Here is a 22,462-nt window from a genome sequence, read left to right as displayed (position 1 = left end):
GACACTTTAATTATAATGTGTCATGGTGTGGGTCTTTTGGGTTCCTCTTATTTGGATCTCAGAACTTCATGAATCTGGATGTCTGTTTCCTTCTCCATTTTAGGGGGGTTTTCACCATTAGTTCTTCAAATAAGTTATCTGCCGCTTCTCTCTGCTCTTTTAGGAACCCTAGTAATGCAAGTGATTATCTGATTAATGTTATACCATAATCTCCTTAAACTGTCTTCAGGGTTTTTTTGTTTTTTTGTTTTTTTTCACTCAGATGCTCTAATTTGGTTATTTCCACAGCCCTGTATCCAAGTTGACTTATCCTTTCTTCTGCTATATCCAGTCTGGTGTTGAACCCCTCTTGTGTTTTGTTGTTATTAGTTATGTTACTATATTCTTCAGCTCTGTGACTGCTGCTGATAGTTTTTTACATTTCCCATCTCTTTGAAGTTCTCACTGTGTTCATTCATTCTTCTGTTGAATTCAGTGAATATCTTTATGATCATTATTTTGAACTCTATCAGGTAAATCACTTTTCTCCATATCATTAAGGATTATTTCTGGAGTTTAGCTTGTTCTTTAGTTTGGAACATAATTTGTTTCTTCATTCTGTTTGACTCTGTGTGTTGGTTTCTGTAAATTAGATAAAATAACCACCTCTCCCACTTTTGAAATAGTGGCCTTGTACAGGAGAAGAACCTTATTGTTCAACCCTGCCCTAGATTTTTGTTGTCTCTGAAACTTTTGTGATTGTCCAAGCAGACTTGTTTTTATTTTTAATGGCTCCAAGTTGTTGATACCAAGACCTGTCAGCATCACAGAGGGGAGCATCTCAACACATAGATTCGGACTGATTAAAAGGCCAACACTCAGGCAACAGCTTTTAAATTATGCAAATGTATATAGTCCTTGGGACTGCAAGCACAGTCCCACCAGATCTAGGTGATTTGGAGGTGTCCCCTGGGTAGCAGTCAAAAGAATCTAGGCACCAGATTAGTGTATACAGTTCTTTCAGGGAAATACCAGCAAGCTGGAGTGAGGCAGAGGAAGAGCACAAAGATGGTGCCCACCAGCCTATGTTCCCTGAAAGCACCTCCATAGGCCCCTGGCTGTATTCCAAACCTGAAGCCTGACACTCAGGCCAAAGCTCCAGTATAAGCAAATAGGCCTCTTTCACAGAAAGCCTAGGAGTGTGATTCAGTCAGCTGTAGGTGCAGTGCTGTGGGTGTGGTAACCTGCCAAAAACTGTCTCTCTGATTGTTATAGTCCTGTGGTACCTAGGAATGCAAGCTCCCTGGCCACCAGAGCCAGGCAATCAATGGACGCCCCCTCGGCAACAGCCACAGGAACCATGGCTGTAGAAACTGGGGCACCAGATGTGTGTAAAAGCCCCCCTCTTGGAGATAGTGGCCCTCTGGAGCACATCAGAGAAAGAGGGTGAAGATAGTGCCCGGCCTCCCACATCATGGAAAGGATTAGTCAGCCCTTAGATATGTGTTAATTAGAAGCCTGGTCCTCTGGCTGCAGCTATGACAAAAAAGCTAATAGGCTTCTTTCACAGAAAGACTGGGCTCCTATTTCTGTGGCTCTTTGCTGTGCCCTGGGGACAGTAGCCCTTTAAGAATTATTTTTCTGTTGGTTACAGTCCTGTGAAACCTGTGAGCATAAGCCCTGCAGACCACCTTAGCCAGACAATCTAGAGATGTCCCTGGCAGCAGCCACAAAAGTCGATACATCAGACAAGGGTAGTATAAGCTTTTTTCTGGGAGATACCAGCAAGCTGGAGCATGGCAGTGGGAACTCAAATATTGTATCCACCAGCCTTCATTGCCTGAGAACACTTCCGTAGGTTACTAGATGTGTGCCAAACCAGAAGCCTGCGCCTCAGCCCCAACCTCCTGGACAAGCAAATAGGCCTCTTTCACAGAAAGACAGGACGTTTCAGTCTGCTGTCGTGCAGTGCCTGAATGTGGTGGTCTGCCAAGAACTTGCTCCAATTGTTCCATGTCATCGGACCCAAGAACACAGGCCCCCAACCTCCAGAGTCAGACAATCAAGGGGCATCTTCTGGGCGGCAGCCATAAAAGTATGGTACCAGAAGTAAAACCTGGGGCTTCAAATGTGTTTAAAAGCTCCCCTTTTGGAGATGCTGCCACTGGAGAGAGGCACAAGGAGTAGCCTCCACTAGCTAGAGCAAGGCAGAGTGAAAGTATAAAGATGGTACCTGCTAGCCTCCATCCTCAGAGAGTATCCCAGGTGGCTCTAGGTGTTTGTTAAATTAGATACCTGCCCCTTAGGCCAAGACTTTAATAAGGAAATGAGCCTCTTGCACAAAAAGTCTTGGCATTTCTATTAGCTGCTTCTGTACTGGGCCCTGCTACCGGCAGGTAAGTGAGCCCATGAGCTGTTTAAGAACTGTTTCTCACCTCCCTATAATCTTGTTTGTTCTCATGGATGCGAGCCCTATTGGTTTTCTTTCTTTTTTTTTTCCCCCCATTGGTTTTCAAAACTAGATATTTGGGGGAGTCATCTCTCAGATGCAGGTCTTAAAAGTTGGGGTGCCCAATGTGGGGTTCAAACTCTTCACTCCCCAGGAAGAAACTCCAGGTTTTGAGTTCTCTCCCAATTGTGGGTCACCATCCCAAGGGTGGAATTTATGGCAAGTATGTTTCAGCCTCTCCTACCCACTTAGACGTGGGTTTTTTTCTTGTTTTCCCAATATGTGGGAGTCCTCAGCTAGTTTTTAAGGGGGTTTTAAGAGAATATTGTCCCTTTATGTAGCTGTATATTTTGTGTGTCTGTGGAAGAAGTTGAGTTCAGGATCTTCCTACATCACCACTTTGAACTAGAATTCCTCCCATGTTCATTAAAGCATTATTCTCAATAACCAAGATATGGTATCAACCTAACCTAAATGTCCCTCTGTGGATAAATAAAGAAAATATGGTGTATATATGCACAGATATAATAAGTATTATTCAGCCTTTAAAAAAAAGGAAATCCTGTCACTTGCAACAACATGGATGAACCTTGAGTACATTGTGCTAAGTGAAATAAGTCAGGCACAGAAAGAGAAATACTGCATGATCTCACTTGTATGTGGAATCTTAAAAATGTCAAACTTACAGAAGCAGAGAGTAGAATGGCAGTTACCAGAGGTTGTGAATGACATACAGAGTTACTGGTCAAAGAGTACAAAGGGGCAGTTATGTAGGTTGAATAAGTCTAGAGCTCTAATGTACAGTGTGATGACTATAGTTAATACTACTATACTAAATACTAGAAATCTGCTAATGATAACTGTGAGGAGATACATTAAGAGGCTTTACTATAGTAATCGTTTCACCATATATATCAAATTACCTCTTTGCATACCTTAAATACATACAATTTTTATTTAAATGTTAAAAAAGAAAAATTAAAATTAGCCACAATAAAAAGTAAAAAGAAACATAAAAGTAACTTTAATTATATATCTTATTTAACCCATTATATCTAAGATGTTATTTCAAGATGTAATTAATATAAAAATATTGATGTTTTACTCTTTTTTTCATACTCAGTCTCCAAAATCTGGTATATCTGCACTTAAAAGACATTTCAGATTGAATATGTGGCTAGTGGCTACCCTACTGAATTGCACAGAGTTACATAACAGGAGTTCCAGAAAAACAGAATGGATAAGGAGAAAGAGGCAGGGAAGAAACAAAATAAGAAAATTTCCAAGACTTTAAAGGATACTAGTTTCCAAATTTAGTAGACTCCCAGGAAGCCCAGCAGAATAGATGAGTTAGACCCAGATGAAGGCACTTCGTAATATTTTGAAACATCATTGATTCAGAGAAACCGCTAAAGGCTTCAAAGAAAATTTAAAAAATTAAAAGACAGGTTACAAAAGACTTTAGACTTCTCAACAATGGTGGATAGATAGGAGACAGTGGAGCTGTGCCTTTAAAATTCTGAAGGAAGAGCACCCCCAAGCTATAATTCTATAATTAGCCAAAATACCAAACAAGTTAGGGGGCAGATAAAAGGTATTTTCAACTATTCAAGGTGTCAAAAATTTACCTGCCATGCTACTGAAGGATGTGTTACACCGCAGAAGGAAGTAAACTCAGAATGAGGACACTGTGAGATACAAGAAACAGGAGAAAGGTGAAAGGAGTCCCTATGATGAAACTGTGAACCAGGCCTAGAGATCAACCAGTTCAGATTAGAGTAGGTCAGAAAGAACCCAGAAAGACGTCAAGAAAATCCGATTAATAGAATACCTGATAGTACTAATTAAGGATGTAGAAAACACGCAGATTTTTGGGTTAAAATAGTAATACAAACACAGAAAACTAAGCAAGTAAGAGATAAAAATAGTTATAAATTCTGAATGTTCAGTAATTTAAATTATTAAGAGGTTGGGAAGGGCATGTAGGGAAAGTGGAATGAGTGGTAAAAGAGCTAAAACCTCACTTTCATAGTGTGAAATACACTGTTCTTAAAACAGAAATGTAAAAAGAAGCAAATACAGGCATCTCATCTGAAAATATAAAGATAAAAATGAAAATAATCAAAGGTAGAAAGTGGTTGGCTCTGGGGGAAGAAAAATAAAGGGAAATGGGGGTCTGCCATTTCTTCTTGCAAATTTTATAAAACTATGTCTCCTCATTCTAATGTGTATACACATTTTTATTTAAAAAGAAACATGGGCAATAAAAGATCTGAATGCATAAAGGACCTTTACTAGCCATTGCTGATGAGTATTCCTGTCTTCTAGCATTGAGTATTGGTTCCGCTGCATGGATGTGGATGGGGACGGTGTACTCTCCATGTATGAGCTGGAGTACTTCTACGAGGAGCAGTGCGAACGGATGGAAGCCATGGGCATTGAGCCCTTGCCGTTTCATGATTTGCTGTGCCAGATGCTTGACTTGGTGAAGCCAGCCAGTGAGGGTAAGATTGAGTGATGTGCCATTTTCACTGTTAATCTATATAACAGTGGGTCACATAATCCTGTTTGTCCTAAATTACTTAACTCTACAGACTCTTTCATACGGGCTTCCCAGATACAGAAGTATTTGATTTTCTCCTTTACTATTAGTGTAGAACCAACAATTGATGGCAAATCCTGTTTAAGAAATGGGATTTTTCCATAAAAACAGAAAGCAATGAGTGATTGCCATGGGCTGGGGACAGCGCAGGTAAAGAGAGATGGGGGTGGGACTACTTGATGACTGAGTACACATTTCCCTTTTGAAAGGTGAAGAAAATGTTAAGGAAATCAATGGTTGTGCAATACCGTGAAAGTACTAAAAGCCACTGAATTATACACTTTAGAATGGTTAAAATGCTGAATTTTATGTTACATGTCTTTTACCTCAAAAAAAGAAATTGAATTTTTATAATAAAATAAATTATGCATATACTCCTTAAACTTGAGTAGTTTTTTTCATTTGCCAAGACAGCTCTTGGAATTTACCAGCTTTGTTTTTACATAGGCAAAATAACTCTACGAGATCTGAAGAGATGCAGAATGGCTCACATCTTTTATGACACTTTCTTTAATCTGGAGAAATACTTAGACCATGAACAGAGAGATCCCTTTGCAATCCAGAAGGTACCAGTATAGTTTTAAGTTCTTTTTTCTTTTTAAGCATATTTATTATGATATTACAGCTGTCCCAATTTTTCCCTTTGCCTACCTCCACCAATACCTCCCTTCCCTCCAGCAATACACCCACCCCACCCCCTGCCTTAGTTCCTGTCCATACATGTAAGGTCTTGCTTCTCCATTTCCTATACTATTCTTAACATCCCCGTTTATTTTGTACTTATCAATTATGCTTCCTAACCCCTGTATCTTCCCCTTCGCCTTCCCCTTTCCCCCCCTTCCTCTTTCCTGCTGATAACCCTTCAAATGATCTCCATATCTATGATTCTGTTCCTGTTCTAATTGTTTGCTTAGTTTGTTTTTGTTTTGTTTTTTAGATTCACTTGTTGATAGTTGTTTGATGTCATTTTAATGTTCATAATGTTGATCCTCTTTTTCTTAATTAAGTCCCTTTAACATTTCATATAATAAGAGCTTGATGATGATGAACTCCTTTATCTTCCCTTCATTCTAAATGATAGCTTTGCTGGGTAATCTTGGGTGTAGGTCCTCACTTTTCATCACTTTGAATACTTCTTGCCAGCCCCTTCTTGCCTGCAAAGTTTCTTTTGAGGAATCAGCTGATATTCTTATGGGAATCCCTTTGTAGGTAACTCTACCTTTCTCTTGCTGCTTTTACAATTATCTCTTTATTTTTAACTTTGGCATTTTAATTATGTGTTTTGGTGTGGGCCTCTTTGGGTCCAACTTGTTTAGGACTCTCTGTATGACTGGACTTGTATGTCTATTTCTTTTGCCAAATTAGGGAAGTTTTTTTCATTATTTTTTCACATCAGTTTTCAATTTCTTGCTCTTCCTCTTCTCCTTCTGGCATCTCTGTGATTCGGATGTTGGCCCTTTTGGAGATGTCCCAGAGTCGTTGAATTCTACCCTCATTTTATTGAATTCTTGTTTCTTTGTTTTGTTCTCATTAAGTTTATTTTTTCCCTTATGTTCCAAATCATTGATTTGAATCCCAGACTCTTTCCCTTCACTGTTGGTTCCCTGTGGATTTTTCTTTATTTCACTGAGTGGGCCTACATTTCTTCCCTTATGTTTTTGCCGTGCTCAAGAGTTTTCTAAGCATTCTGATCACCAGTGTTCTGAACTCTACATCTGAAAGGTTGGCTGTCTCCATTTCACTTAGTTCTTTTTCTAGAGTTTTGATCTGTTCTCTCATCTGGTCCATGTTTCTTTGTCTCCTCGTTTTGGCAGCCTCTCTGTGTTTGTTTCTATGTATTAGATAGAGCTGCTTTGATTCCGTGTCTTGGTAGTGTGGCCTAATGTAGTAGGTGTCCTGTAGGGGCCAGTGGCACAGCCTCCCCTATCATCCAAGCTGAATACTTGAGGTGCACCCTTCATGTGGACTGAGTACACGCTCCTCTTATGGTTGAGCCTTGGTTGCTTTTGGCAGATTAATGGGAGGGATTTACCCAGGCCAGTCAGCTGCAAGGACTGGCTGTGACTAAGTGACCACCTACCTCCACCTTCTGTGGAGGATCAGCTGTGCAGGGGCAGGGTAGTGGTGCTCTGACGTGGTCTGTAGCTGTGCACTGGGTGCACTGGTCCTGGTGCTTCCCAGGTGGTGCAGGCGAAGGTCATCCCCCATCTATGTTTTGCCCAGGGCATCCTGCCTGAGCTGTAAAGAAATCTGAGGTGGCTGCTACTGGTGCTGGGCTTGGAGATTCCCAGGTGAAGCCGAACTGTTGAATCTAAGCTAGCTGCTGCTAGTTGTGGGCCTGGGGCTTACTGAAGTCAGCTCTTGATTGTTTGGTGGGATTTTGGAGGTTGTGGAGCATGAGCCAAGACCAGCCATTCATATGGAAAAGCAGCTTGGATCGCCCCTGAGTTGGGTGGGGGCAGAGTCTCTGGGGATCTCCAAGGTGGGTCAAACAGTGAGACAGGTTGATGGAGTCTCAGATATGGCACCAGCTTGCCAGCTATTGGGGGGGGGGGGGGGTTAGAAAAAAGACAATGGCCTCTGCTTGCCTGATGCCAATCACTTCAGTTTCTCCTTGCATAGCTCTGGTGCCTTTCAAACTGCTACCCTGGTGCTGGAGCTCAGAGGGAGTGAATCTGGGTACGTGAGTCAGTGTGTGGGTTCTTTAAGAGGGACTGCTTGGGATTCCAGCAGTTTCTTCCACCAACTCAATCCCCACTGGTTTTTGCAGCCAAAAGTTGTGGGGACTTATCTTCCTGGCACTGGAACCCAGGACTGGGGGGCCTAGTGTGGGGCCAGGACTCCTCACTCCTTACATATCCCTCCCAAATTTTTATCCATCATTCTGCATCTGCACTCCTCCGACCAGTCTGGATGGATGTGGTTTCTTTAATTCCGTAGTTGTCGGACTTCCATTCAACTCAATTTTGTAGTTGTCAGACTTCCATTCCAGTTGATTTCTGACAGTTCTGAGTGATGGTTTTTCTGTATTTTCATTTTAATGTGGTAATTTTTTAATGTAATTTTAATGTGGTTTTGGGAAGAGGCGAGTCATGCTGGATGACACCACCACCTTTGGGTGTTTTTGTTTATTTTTAATCCTCACCTGGCTCAGTGGATTGAGCGTCGTCGGCCTGCGAGCTAAGTGTCGCTGGTTCGATCTTCCAGTCAGGGCACATCAGAGAAGGAAAACTCTGACTCCAAAAAACCTCCGCTGCCTTGCGGCATACCTCTTCAGGGGAAAGGCTAAGGGAGTAAACCCCGACAGAAAATCCGGAGCCGGAGTCCCTAAGGCGGTTTGACGTTGTAGTCAACACCGGCAACTCCTGCGGCGCACCTGAAACCAAGCTGTATTGACTCCGTCTTTCCCTTGGACCCTTCAGCTGCGTAGAGAGGGGGGGTCTGCTGCATGGGCAACAGCAGACCCTCCATATCACCCTGCCCAGGCTCTGTAGCTTCAGCTTCACTGGAGAGGACACTCCAGCGTCATCGCAAGATGTCGATTCAACACGGGAGGAGACAGATACCGTGTCACTCCCGAGTCGGACTGCACAACCATTCTCGGCGGTGCAGATAGACTCTTAAGAAGCTACACCATCGTCTCTCGAGACGGACGGCTGCCGACGAATCCTCACATGCCCTGGGTGGCCCCAGTGCCACCTCCGCAGCTAGACCGAGAGGTTCTCATCCTCTCCTCCATAAGTTTTAAGTTTTATAGAGGGTTGCACTATCAGGGGCTGTGTGCTACAGGTAAAAATGGTTTCTGTCTGCAGAAATCACAGTACTTAAAGAGGTAACATTTAAAATATTTCATCACATACTGAAAAGAGAGATCAAAGGACCTGGAGCACATCTCTCCCAACAGCTAATCAAGTGTAGGTAACCTACATTTGCCTATCATTGGGTGAATTATATGGCCTGTGTGTACTTACATTAGGAACTAGTTACAAAAAGCATTTTTGAGAAAAAACTTCTAACATAATGAAAACTAGAAGCCCTCTATGATAGACCACCTTCAGATAATATAACACTTCTTCAAGTGTTAATGATTGCTATTCATGACTATCAATCTGAAATCATCCCACACCTGAACAGTGATGAGCACCCTTCCTCATACATAAAAACCCGTGGACCATCAGAAAACCTGGATATATGATCCATGTCCAAAAACAAAAAAAAAAAACAGAATATCACCACTTCCGCTTCTATATTCCTGTTTTAAAAGTAAAAATTATGTTGATAGAAAAGGGCTATTTCAGTTGAGTCCTACAGGAATACAACCACAGGAAACTTATACAGTCTTCTCTTTCCACATGTTGCATAACTTTTTGACCTATATAGCAGTAAAAAGACGAAGATCACCTCCTAAAAACAAATACCCATTGCCAATTTTAAGTCTAAGATATATGCCAATTTTGCAGGTATTAAAAGGGTGGGGCTGGGGTTCTTAAAATGGATTAAATATAGTAATTAACATATTGTGTGTTCAATTCTTAGGTACTTGCAGTCTTCTAGACATAACTAACCTTACATCATAGGAAAATGCTAACTCATTTTCATTATGGAAAAACATAGTTTACCTGGAATGTATAATCCAAGATGCTGCCCATATTGTAGAAGGGAAAGAAAGAAAAAGCTCAAACGTGTGTCGGAGAAACAATCTTTTCCCTTTTTATTTCTTGTATTTGTGTTATTTTACTTTTAAATGTATAACTTCAAATTTTACTTTTCTGTGTAAGTGGTAGTAATTATTGATATTTGTTATATGAAAAAAAAATGATTAGTCAGAAAGTGCTCAATAAATTCCAGGCACGGTGTTAAAGAGATACTGGTTATATAGAAATGAAAAAGACTCAGTATATAAAGAATGGGTATATAGAGATTGAAAAGAGCCCAAGGTGGCAGCCAACCATACACAGTATAGCAAAGGAAATGATTTGAGGGAGAAGGGCTGTTTCCAGAAAGACAGCACAGATGATATGGTGTCTTACCTGGCTTTTAAAGAAGCAGTAAAAATTTGCCAGGGGAAGTAAGGAATGGTACATTCCAGGTGAGCATATGCAACCCACAAGTCACTCCAGAGAGATGCTGGGCAAAGTGCAAACGAAGCAGGGACTAGAGACAGGTCTCTGAATGCAAGGCTCAAGAATCTAGACCTAAAGAATTTGACTGCTGGACAGTTCATTATAGTTTTGTGATTGGAAAATCACTTCAGGAGTGTTACTTTAGCATTTTAACATGTTGAAACATTTTCAAATAGGTTTTTTCAGTGATCTATAACACTTGTGATGACCTATCTCCAGTTCTTTGTCTTTGATTATTTTTATTTCCTCTTGCTGTACTCTTTCCAATCAGGATGTGGAGAATGACATCCCTGAACCCTCTGACTGGGACAGGTTTGCTGCTGAAGAGTACGAGACTCTTGTAGCAGAGGAGTCTGCCCAAGCACAGTTCCAGGAAGGGTGAGTAAATCTCCCAGTGTCTCCTAGAACATTTTTAGCAAGGGTAATCATATCAGGAATATTAAAACCACCTTTAAAAACCAAGCTAGTAATCCTTCCCTATTTTTGCCGGTTTTGGACATCATAAAAATGAGTGATTTTAAACCACTTTGGTTGAATGAGTATTTTCCCCAGCAATCTTTCTCTTCCCTTCTTAACGAATTTTCTGAAGAGTCTTCTCATGTTCCATTTCCTTTAACACATTTCATTGTGCAGTCATACTACTTTGTTAGTGATGTAAGTAAACTCTGTAAATACAGGAAGAGGCCAAAATAACTGAAGCTATTTAAATAATAAAGATGATCATGTTTAAAACAAATCTTTATCATATATGGTGTTCTGCATTCAACCTTGAACAGAAAGTAGCTTCTACATAGAATTTAATATAGTGTATAATTCCATAAAAGGACCATAGTAAGAAATTAAATTATGAGACTTTCACTCCTTAGAACATTTCAGTGACTTTATAATTCATTGGCTCTTTCCATCACCTAGCAATTCCTTTACCAGTTTCTCTAATTCTTCCTTAGTCATTGTTTCTCTGAGGCTCTCATTTAGTACTTATTATTAATATAATGCATTTCTGAATAGGCAATACATTCATATATTTAATATTCAAAGAAACAGCAGAATAGGCAAAAGTTTCCTAATACTCAGTTTTCCTCCCTTGAAGCAACCACTATTATCATTTCTTATGTACCCTTCCAAAGGCACTCACTTCCTCACACTCTCACACATATTTACATATTTGGAGAGATAGACACACACACATATATACACACAGGTATGTGTATACACACACACACATAAATAAATACACATACATTATTTTTTCTCTTACATATATGGTAGCATACTATATTCACTGCTTGTTAACTTTCCTTTTCAACACTTTAAAGTTTTTGTTATATTAAATAATTAAATTCTAGAGATCTGCTGTACAACATAGTTTACTATAGTTTAAAATATGGTATTGTACACTTATAAAATATGTTGAGAATTCAGATCTCTTGTTACCTATTCCTACAAAACACACACACACACAAATACAGGGAAATTTTTGGAGGTGATGGATATGCTTAGTACCTTGGTTGTAGTAATAACATTACAGATGTATACATATACTGAGACTCATCAAGAGGTATTCATTAAATGTGTACAGTTTTTTATATGTCAAGTAAACTTCAATAAAGCTAAAAACAAAACAGCAAAGATTGAAAGAACACCATTGGTAAACCAAACATTTGTATTTTATGATCACTGAGGTATAAATGAGGCATCACAAATATTTTGGGGACCTTGGGTGTATGAGGAATAAATTAATGAAAGAATAACTGAAGGTTGTGAGGATGTAACTAATGAATGTTTTAAGTTTCTTACAGCTGCATAATACTCCACTGTGGTGTTATACCATTAGTTTACAGTCCTCTTATGTGGATGTTATATTTCTAATCATTCACTTTAGAAATATAATGTTGCAATGAATAATTTTATATATGTGTTTTTATACACATGTAGGATAAATTTCTAGATGTGTAGCAAACATAGCATTCTTGCAAAGACATAGGGAGATTTAAGAAAAACAAACAAGAAATGATGCAGACATCCAAAACTAGGAACAGTGGGCAGCATTTCCATAACTAGGTCCAAAAGGACAAGGAGATGAAACCATCACCAGAACCCAATATAATAGCTATGGAGAGGGTCACCTGACAGGACTTGTGATTTTCAGTAATGGAATTTAGCCAGCATATGGCAACTTAGCTAAGAGACAGCTGCTTGAACAAATACCCAGTTTCATTCTCTTCACATCCTTCAGTATCCTTCTGGCATTCCCTATTGACTTCCAACTAGAAACAAACAAAAAAAAGAGAATCCACTGGTGGGTCCATTTGGGTCAGCCTCCTCAGACACAGAGCTAGAGGGAGAGTAGATCTAGAGGGATAAACAGAAAATATCCAGGTCAGTATATAATGTCAAATTAGTCCTCCATAGAGAATATATCATTTTTTACCTCTACCATTAAATCTTTAGTATATTTTTTAAGAGTACTGAAAAAGCCATCACCAAACCACTTTCTTTAATCTGGAGGTTTACTTAACATGCTTAGTCACAAAACTGAGGTCTCATTTTTATGATAATGAGCTGGAAACCCTTAAAATCATTCATCATTAATTGATTATCCTGAGCCTGACTGCATGAGAAGAAAAGACTGGCAAGTGGATTCACAAGCATGATTTAAAGTTTTTTGGCATTGAGCATTCTTAGGAAGAATTAGGGCAAGTTTTCTGATCTTATGAAGCAGCATCACTGCTATTAAGAACATGTATGGATGGATGTTTGTAATAGTGAAAAATTTGACACAATATAAGTATCTAATAGGAAAACTAATAAACTTATCCTGTATATACACAGTGTAATTCCCTGTAACCATTAAAAATCATCATGTGGATGTATATTGCTTGACTATCATAAAGGAAAACTAGGGACATGGAAGAAGGCTTTGGAAGATCAAGTAAAATGGGGTATAGTCAGGTAGCTCAGTTGGTTAGAACATCATCCTCATATGCCAAGATTGTGGATTTGTTGCCTCATCAAGGCGCATACAAGAATCAACCAACAAATGCATAAGTAAGTGGAACAACAAATCGATCTCTCTCTCTCTCTCTCTCAAATAAATAAATTAAAAAAGATGAAGTAAAATGGAATAGAAAAGAACAAAATTAGGTATATATAAGAAAAACAAAAGGGATCTAACTTATATATATTAGATAGAACAAAGAATAGAAAAAATTCAAAGGTAATAGAAAAGCTTTTTACAGACAAATAGAAGATCAAAACTTGCATTTGATCAGACACAAAAGCTGAAGCTGAAGAACTTAATAAATGAGATGAGGAATGCATTACAAAGCATTGGAAATACAGCAGACCAGATGGAAGAGAGAATTAGCAAGCTCAAAGACAGAAGCCTTAAAAAGACCCAGGAAGAAGGAGAGTCTTTAAAAATGAAAGTACTGTATGAGAACTATCTAACTCCATTAGAAAGAGGCACATAAGGCTAATGGGTAAACCAGTCGGAGATGAGGGAGAAGCAAACAAAGAGCCTACTCAAAGAAATAATTGAGAACTTCCCAAGCCTATGGAAAGAACTACACTTTAGAATAAAGGAAGCTAACAGAACAAATAATTATATCAACACAGAAAGACCTTCTCCAAGATACATTTTATTAAAATTGTCAAAAATTAATGACAAAGAATTCTCAAGGCAACTAAAGGAAATCCATTAGGTTACAAGATATTTCAGTAGAAACATTACAAACTAGGAGTGAGTGGAAAGAAATATTCAAAATGTTGAAAGGAACTATCAGCCAAGGATAATATACCCAGCAAAGTTACCCTTCAACTATGAAAAAAAAAATAAAGCCTTTTCCAAACAGATGAGAGACTCTACTGCAAGACCTGTTTTACAAAAATGTTGAAAAGAGCTATTCTACCTTTTTTGGCTTTCAGCTCAGAGGAGGTGTAGGTGCAACTTTTTTCATTTTTCCCCAGTCCAGGTTCATCTGACACCAACCACCTCCAACATGCCGCCAAAGTTTGACCCCAAGAAGATCAAAGTTGTATGCCTGAGGTGCACCAATGGGGGTGCCATGTCTGCTCTGGCCCCCAAAATTGGCCCTCTGGGCCTGACTCCAAGAAAGGTTGGTGATGACATCTCCAAAGCAACCAATGATTGGAAGGATCTGAAGTTTATAGTGGAACTGAGAGGCTCAGATAGAGGCAGTGCCTTCTGCCTCTACCCTGATCATCAGAGCTCTCAAAGAACCTCCATAAGACAGAAAGAAGAAAAAAAGAAAGAAAGAAACTTAAGCACAGTCGAAATATCACTTTTGATGAGATTGTCGACATTACCCAACAGATGCAGCACCAATCTTTAGCTGGAGAACTCTCTGGAGTTATTAAAGAGAGGGAGGCTTCCCAGTCTGTGGGCTGCAATGTTGATGGCTGCCAACCTCATGACATCATAGATAATATCAAGCGTGGTGCAGTGGAATCTTTGGCTAGTTAAGAACTACAAAGGAAAATATTTCAATTAAAGGTCTTTTGACAAGGAGAGGGAGAGGGAAAATAGGATACAACATACACAGAAATAGGAAAATACAACTCTACTTCAGAATAAGATATTACACAATTAAAACAAAGAATAAAGGGGGAAGGGGCATTAAACAAAACTACTGAATTTGAAAATGAATGCACAACATAAAAAGAAATAACTTGTAACAACAAAATCACAAAAGAGGAGGAAAGGACTGAACATGTACAGGTGAATGAAGATAGGGCGCAATCAGAAGGAAAGACTATTGTATGTATGATACATTTAACACAGGCTAATGGTAAACACAAAACAAAAATCCAGAGCTGAGACACAAAAGTTAAAAAAAAAAGAAGAAGAAGAGGAAATAAAGGGGGGAAGATCACGGAAAACCACCAAACTAACATAGCAGACATGATCACAAGGGAAAAGAAACAGTGGAGATACAGAGCAACCAGGAGAAGAAAGATAAAATGGATAGTCTTCATATGTGAATAGTTGCCTTAAATGAAAATTGACTGAACTCACCAGTAAAAAGGCACAGAGTAGCAGGATGGATTAAAAAACAAGACCCAACTATATGTTCCCGGCAGGAGACCCCTCTCAGCTCCAAAGACAAAGACAAGCTCAGAGTGAATAGGTGGAAGATGATACTACAAGCAGGTGGCATCCAGAAAGTGGAGGTGTATATAAAGCAATTACTAACATACCTAAAGGGAGAAACTGACAAAAATAGAATTATGGTTATGTACAGAATATTTCACTTGAAGCAATGGATGGATTATCCATGCAGAAAGTCAATAAGAGAATGTCAGTTATAAATGAAACAGACCAAATGGACTTCATTGCTATTTATAGAACTTTCCATTTTGAAATGACAGAATACACATCCTTCTCATTGCACATGGAACATTCTCAAGGATAGACCATATTTTAGGGCACAAAACTAGTCTCAGTAAATTTAAGAAGATTGAAATCATACCACACATGTTCTGAGTGCAGTGGTATGAAATGGGAAATTAACTACAAGAAGAAAGTTGGAAAGATCACAAATATATGGTGATTAAACAACATGCTACTGAAAAACTATTGGGTCAAAGAATAAATAAAAGATCAAAATATAGATATAGACAAATGAAAATATGACATACCAAAATTGGGGGGTGGGGGACAGCAAAAGCACGACAAAGAGGGAAATTTATAGAATTATGGACATAACTCAAAAAACAAGAAAAATCCCAAATGAAGAACCTGACATTATACCTTAAAGAACTAGAAAAGGCCTGCGAGCCAAGTGTCGCTGGTTTGATTCCCAGTCAGGGCACATGACTAGGTTGCACGTCAGATCCCCAGTTGGGAGCGCAAGTGAGAGGCAACCACACAGTGATGTTTCTCTCCCTCTCTTTCTCCTTTCCCCTCTCTAAAAATAAACAAATAAATTATTTTTTTAAAAAAAGAGCTAGAAAAGGAAGAACAAAGCCCAAAGTCAGTAGAAAGAAGGAAATAAAAATCAGAATAGAAATAAATGAAATAGAGAACAAAAAGACAACAAAAAATTAATAAAACGAAGAGCTTGTTCTTTGAAAAGATAAACAAAATTGACAAACCTCTGGCGACACTAAGGAGAAACAGGAAAAGACTCAAATAAAATTAGAAATGAAATAAGAAAAGTTAGAATGGACACCACAGAAATACAAAGGATTATACAAGAATACTATGAAAAATATGTACCATGAAACTCAATAGCCTAGAAGAAATGGAAAAATTCTTACAAGTATACAACCTTCCTAAACTGAACCTTGAAAAGGAGAAAAACTAAATAGACCGATCACTAGTAAGGAAATTAAAAAAGTGTTCAAAAACTTGCCAATAAACAAAAGTCCAGGACCAGGTGGTTTCACTGGTAAAGTCTATCAAACATTTTTAAACATATTTAATACTAATCCTCCTCAACCTCTTCCAAAAAATTGAAAAGAGGAAGTACTTCGTAACTCATATCACAAGGCTAACATTACCTTCATTCCAGAACCAGGCAAGAACAATGTACAGGAAAAAAGAAAATTACAGGCCAATATCTCTGAGATGCAAAATACTAGCAAATTGAATACAACAACATTAAAATGATCATACATCACATTCAAGTGGGTTCATTTCAGAGATGCAAGGATGGTTCAACATCCACAAACCAGTCAATGTGATACACCGTATTAACAAAGTAAAAGAGAAAAATCCTATGATCATATCAATACATACAGAAAAAATTTTGACAAGATACAGCATCCATTTGTGATAAAATCATACTCAATGAGGAAGAAATAAAAGCTTCTCCTCTAAGATCAGAAACAAGACAAGGATGCCTTTTATCACCAGTTATTCAAAACAGTACTGGAAGTCCTAGCCAGAGCAATTAGGCAAGAAAAAAATAAAAGGCATCCAAACTGGTAATGAAAAAGTAAAACTGTTACTATTTACAGGTGACATGATTCTAGATATAGAAAACCCCAAACACTCCACCAAAGAGCTCTTGGAAACTATAAGTACAGTAAAGTTGCAAGATTGAAAATAATTATACAAAAATCTGTTGCAGAAAGAGAAATGAAGAAAATTCTATTACAGTCACAACAAAAATAATAAAATATGTAGGAATAAACTTAACAATGTGAAAGACCTGAATACTAAAAACTATAAGACATTTTTGAAAGAAATGGAAGACATAAAGAAACAGAAAGCTGTTCCGTGTTCATAAATCAGAAGAATTAACACTGTTATACAGATTTAATGTAATTCCTATCAAAATCCCAATGGCATTTTTCACAGAATAAAACAAAAAAACCTCAGATTTGTATAGAATCACAAAAGACCCTGAATAACCAATGCAATCCAGAGGAAAAAAAGAACAAAGCTAGAGGTATCTTACTCCCTGATGTCAAATTATACTACAGAACTACTATAATCAAAACAGTATGGTATTGGCAGAAAAACACACAGACCAATGGAACATAACTGAGAGCACAGAAATAAACCTGCACATATATGGTCACTAATATTCTTTTTTTTTTTTTCAACTTTTTTTCAACAAAGGACCCAAAAATATACAATGGAAAAAGGACGATGTCTTTAATAAATGGTAGGAAAACAGGAAAGCCACAGGCAAAATAATGAAATTAGACTACTATCTGACACCATACCCAAAAACATTAACTCAAAATTGATTAAAGACTTGAATATAAAATCTGAAACAATAAAGTACATAGAGAAAACATAGGCGCTAAAATAGAGACTTTAGTCTCAGAGGCATTTTTGTGAACTTAACTCAAGCAAAACAAATGAATGACACTACATCAAACTAAAAAGCTTTTGCTCAGCAAAAGAAACCACTGACAAAACTAAAAGGCATCCAACAAAATAAGAGAAGATATTTGCAAATGGTACCTCCGATAATTTGCTAACATCCAAAATATATAAAGAATTCATACAACTCAGTACAAAATCCAATTAAAATATGAGCAGAGAACCTAAATAGACACTTCTCCAAGAAAGACATACCTATTGCAAATAGATATAAGATGCTCGATATCAGTAGTTATAAAGGAAAGTAAATCAAAACCACAATGAGATACCACCTCACACCTCTTAGACTGGCTATTACTTACAAGACAAGAAATGACAGGTATTGGAGAGGATGTGGAAAAAAAAAGAGAACCCTATACACTGCTGGTGGGAATGTAGGTTGCTGTAGCCACCATGGGAACTAGTATGGAGGTCTGTCAAAAAGTGAAGAAGAGCTACCATATGACCCAGCAATCCCTCTTCTTGGTATTTACCCACCCCCTAAGAATCAAAAACACTTATTTGTAAAGATATATGTACCCCGTATTCAATGAAGCATTATTTACAATAGCCAGGACATGGAAACAACCTAAGTGCCCATCATCAGATGACTGGATAAAGAAGATGTGGTACATATATACAATGGAATACTACTTAGCCATAAAAAAATACATGGTGCCCTTTGCAACAACAGGGATGGGCCTTGAGAGTATTATGCTAAGTGAAATAAGTCAGACAAAAAAGGACAAGAACTACATGATTTCACTCTTATGTGGGACATAAAACAAAAGCCACAAATGAACAAGCAAAACAAACAAACTCATAGACACAGACAACAGAATGGTGGTTACAAGAAGGAAAAGGATTAGGGAGAGAACAAAGAGAGTAAAGGCGATCAAATACATGGTGACAGAAGGAGACTAGACCATGGGTGGTGAGCACACAATAGTGTATACAGATGTTGTATTATAAAGTTGTACGCCTGAAATATATAATGTTACTAACCAGTGTTACCCTTAATAAATTTAATTTTAAAAAGAAATAATAGTGAAAAGTCAATCCATTTAAATGTAGAAAGGATATTGATCAGAAGATAATATTATGAGAAAAATAATGTAACTAAAATTGGTGTATAAAGAGAAAGAAGAAATATGTGTAACATCCTAGAAATAACAATTTAACTGAAATTAGAATGTAGAGAGGAGGAAGAAAATATATGTTGAGTTTCATTAGCAGGGCTTCCACAGATACCCTCTAAAGCTGGTAACTTCAGAATTTAATAACATTGATTAAAATAAACAATTGAAAAACAAAGCCTGACTCTAAATATTCTATTTAATTCCATCAGGAAAAATAATGTACACACAAAAGAAAAAACATAGACCACACAGCATAAACTAAAAGTGACAGAACTAAGGCAAATATTTTTTAGTCCAGGGAATATAAATGGATCCACTCACTTTTTAAAAGAAAAGGCTTCAACTGTGGAATGACAGCAAAGGTTGAATAAAAAAGAATGAACACCCCCGCCCAAAAGAAAACCTGATAACATCAGATTTTTCAAGCAAAAACTCTAAAAGAAAAAAAAAGGGGAGAAATTAAAACCTATTATTTGCAGCCATAATAAAATATTCCCTAAAATTAGATAAAATACCTTTGTCCATAGAGCATTTACAGAATACATACTAAGCCACAAACAAAACTTCAGTGGACTTAATAAAAAATATAAAAATACAGACCTGCTTCTCATTTCAAATTAGTAGACTGAAAGCATACTGTAGTTTTTAATCTCTACACCATAAAAATAAAAAATATACAGAGCACCACTTACAGTAAGAAGAGAAACTTTCAGTGTAATAAAAGAAAGTAGATGGGATCAGATGGAAGAGAGAGCCAGAGCTTAAGTTCTCTGCAGGAGGATGCAGAAGATAATTGCTACACATAAAGGGAGCAGCATTTAAGGACGTGAATTTGACTGAAACCAAGAGCAAAAGGGAAGGCCAGAAGCATCCAGGTAGGCCAAACCCTATACAGTCTCTTACAATGGGGATACGTTCAAAGAAATTCATCCCTAGGTGATTTCATCCTTGTGCAAACAGCATAGACTACTTACACAAACCTAGGTGATACAGCTAGCCTGCATACCTAAGCTATATGGTATAGCCCACTGCTCCTACAACGCTAATTATTTCTGTATCTAAACCTAGAAAGGTTACCACAAAAATATAGGATAAAAGATAAAGTGTTTTTGTGCACATGCATTGGGGGATCAGGGGAAAAGCTGTGGAGGAAGAGGAGACATCAGGAGGAGGGAGGGAGGAAGGGAGAGAGGGAGGGAAAAGGAGAGAGAAATGGAGCGCAGACATTAAGAGAACTGAAAGCTTTAGCTTGAGGTGAGAAATAAAGGGAAATTGGGATGCAATGAAGGTGGTGGGGAAAGAAGGGAAACTGGACTGAAAGGAAAGAAAGATAAAGACAAACAGAAGGGCAGGGAATTTGCACATGAATATTAGACAGGGGTGGGGATGGAGGTGGTTCACTTCTTTTACTTCCTTGCCAACTCCAGCTTCAGCCACAGCAGACACATACTGAACCTCTTCTCTTTAAGCCCTCCCAGAGCTAGCAGTAAACTCAACATCAGTAGTCAGGGCCAGCCTTTTCTTTCAACATCAAACTTTCTGCTTATAGTCCATTATAATTTTACCAAAACTCAAAACTCATTAAGTGACACATGGCTGCATATCCCATCCTGCCCCTAAAGGAAAGACGAAAGCAATGTGTGTGAGATCTTGGAGCACAGAAAACACAGCCACTGGAACATCTGCACAAGCAGCATAGCCCATCCTTGCCCTGTTCTCACTGAAAACACTAGGAACCCCACCTTGCCCCCCTCATAAACAGCCCATGCAAACAGAGGCAGCAGTCTATTCTCAGCTACATAGAACAGTAGACAAATATCAAACAGTAGACAATTATCAAACAGTTGACAAATATCAATAAAATAACAAATGCAAGAACTTTCACCCTTGAAAGGAGAATCACTATAGCAACAGAACAAGGCATCAGAATGAGTATACTTACTATTTTTAGAGAGATAAGAGAATAGAATATTGCATTCTTGAAGCAACACTGGTTAATTTCTTGGAAATGAAGAAAATTTAAATGATAAAACAATCATGGGGCTGAATAATAGAATGAACACAGGTGAAAAGTTTTTTATTTGGAATAGTAATTGTGGTTCTGTGTAAGAAATCCTTGTAGAAACCAGTAGAGATAATAACCAGATAAGTCCCAGAACTCTTATCTGTTTTTTAAAAAATTTCAGAAACAGGAATCAGCTAATTATTTTCTGGCCAGGTAGCAAATATTGTAGGCTTTGCAGGTCTCTGTCACAGCTGCTTAGCACTGCCATTGTAGTGTGAAGGTAGCCATAGGTAATATGTAAGCAAAAGAATATGGCTGTGTTCCAATAAAATTTTAATCATAGACACTGAGATATTGTCTTCATATCATTTTCACATGTCATGAAATATTCTTTTGATTTTTTTTTCATATTTAAAAAGGTAAAAACATGGGCTGTACCAAAACAGGTGGCAAGACAGATTTGACCCACAGACGGTAGTTTGCCAATCTCATACTAGAGTGAAATTTCAGAACATAAACAATAGAGAGCTGAAAATCTACCAGAAAGAAAAAGCTGATTATCCACAAAGTGAATACAAAAAGAAATGAAGCAATATCATTCAAACATTCACAAATAAAATAACTTTGAATCTAGAATTCTGTTCTGATTTAAATGTAGTAGCCAAATAAGGACATTTTCAGACACTCAAAGATGCAAAAAGGTTACCACCCACAAACTATTTCTGAAAGAAATATTAAAGGATATTCTTCAGCAAGAAGGCAAATGGATCCTAGAGGAATATTGGGATGCAAGAAACAATTATGAAAAACAGAATTAGTAAAATTTATTCTTAGAACTAAGTAAGTATTGATTACAGATGCTTTTAACATGAGAGAGTAAAAGGATGCCAGGATAATATGCTATGATTCTTTATTAGAATGGAGACTATAGATGCTGATAGAATTATATTTCTCTAATAATAGGTAGAGTTAAAGTATGTCTTAAAAATTTAAGGTCAATCACTAATCTTATTTAGAAAAAGACAACTGATTATTAACTAGTAAAAAATTGAGTACAGAAAACTCAATGTACTAAAGACAAGTGTGTTAATCAGCTCTCTTTTGGCAGCTAGTGACCTAAACTCAAATCAAATGGCATAAGCTAAATCATCATCATCATCAAAGTGGAATTACTGGCTTAAAGAACTGAAAAACCCAGAAATATTACTGACTTTAGAGGCTCAGACTTTTATCTCTTTCATATCTTAGAAAATGCTTTTCTTTCACTTTCATTCTTCAAGTACTTCATGAGTGGTGGCAAGATGATTAATTAATAGCTTCAAGTT

The 22,462-nt window shown here is 37.7% G+C and overlaps 1 protein-coding gene across 2 annotated transcripts in view; it reads left to right on the top strand.

Annotated features, from left to right (window-relative positions):
- Positions 1-22,462, top strand: part of PPP2R3A (protein phosphatase 2 regulatory subunit B''alpha) — a 108,459-nt gene that overhangs the window by 71,659 nt on the left and 14,338 nt on the right. For both annotated transcript variants that reach the window (XM_090284298.1, XM_090284299.1), the window contains exons 10-12: positions 4,757-4,932; positions 5,478-5,596; positions 10,425-10,531. In XM_090284298.1, coding sequence (XP_090140424.1) covers positions 4,757-4,932; positions 5,478-5,596; positions 10,425-10,531 — 402 coding nt within the window. The remainder of the gene's footprint in view (positions 1-4,756; positions 4,933-5,477; positions 5,597-10,424; positions 10,532-22,462) is intronic.

This window comes from Furipterus horrens, unplaced genomic scaffold (genome assembly GCF_987537825.1).
Source record: "Furipterus horrens unplaced genomic scaffold, mFurHor1.1.pri manual_scaffold_7, whole genome shotgun sequence".
Classification (NCBI taxonomy): domain Eukaryota; kingdom Metazoa; phylum Chordata; class Mammalia; order Chiroptera; family Furipteridae; genus Furipterus; species Furipterus horrens.
Note: the sequence above shows the minus strand (reverse complement) of the source record. Positions and strands in the feature narration are given on the sequence as shown.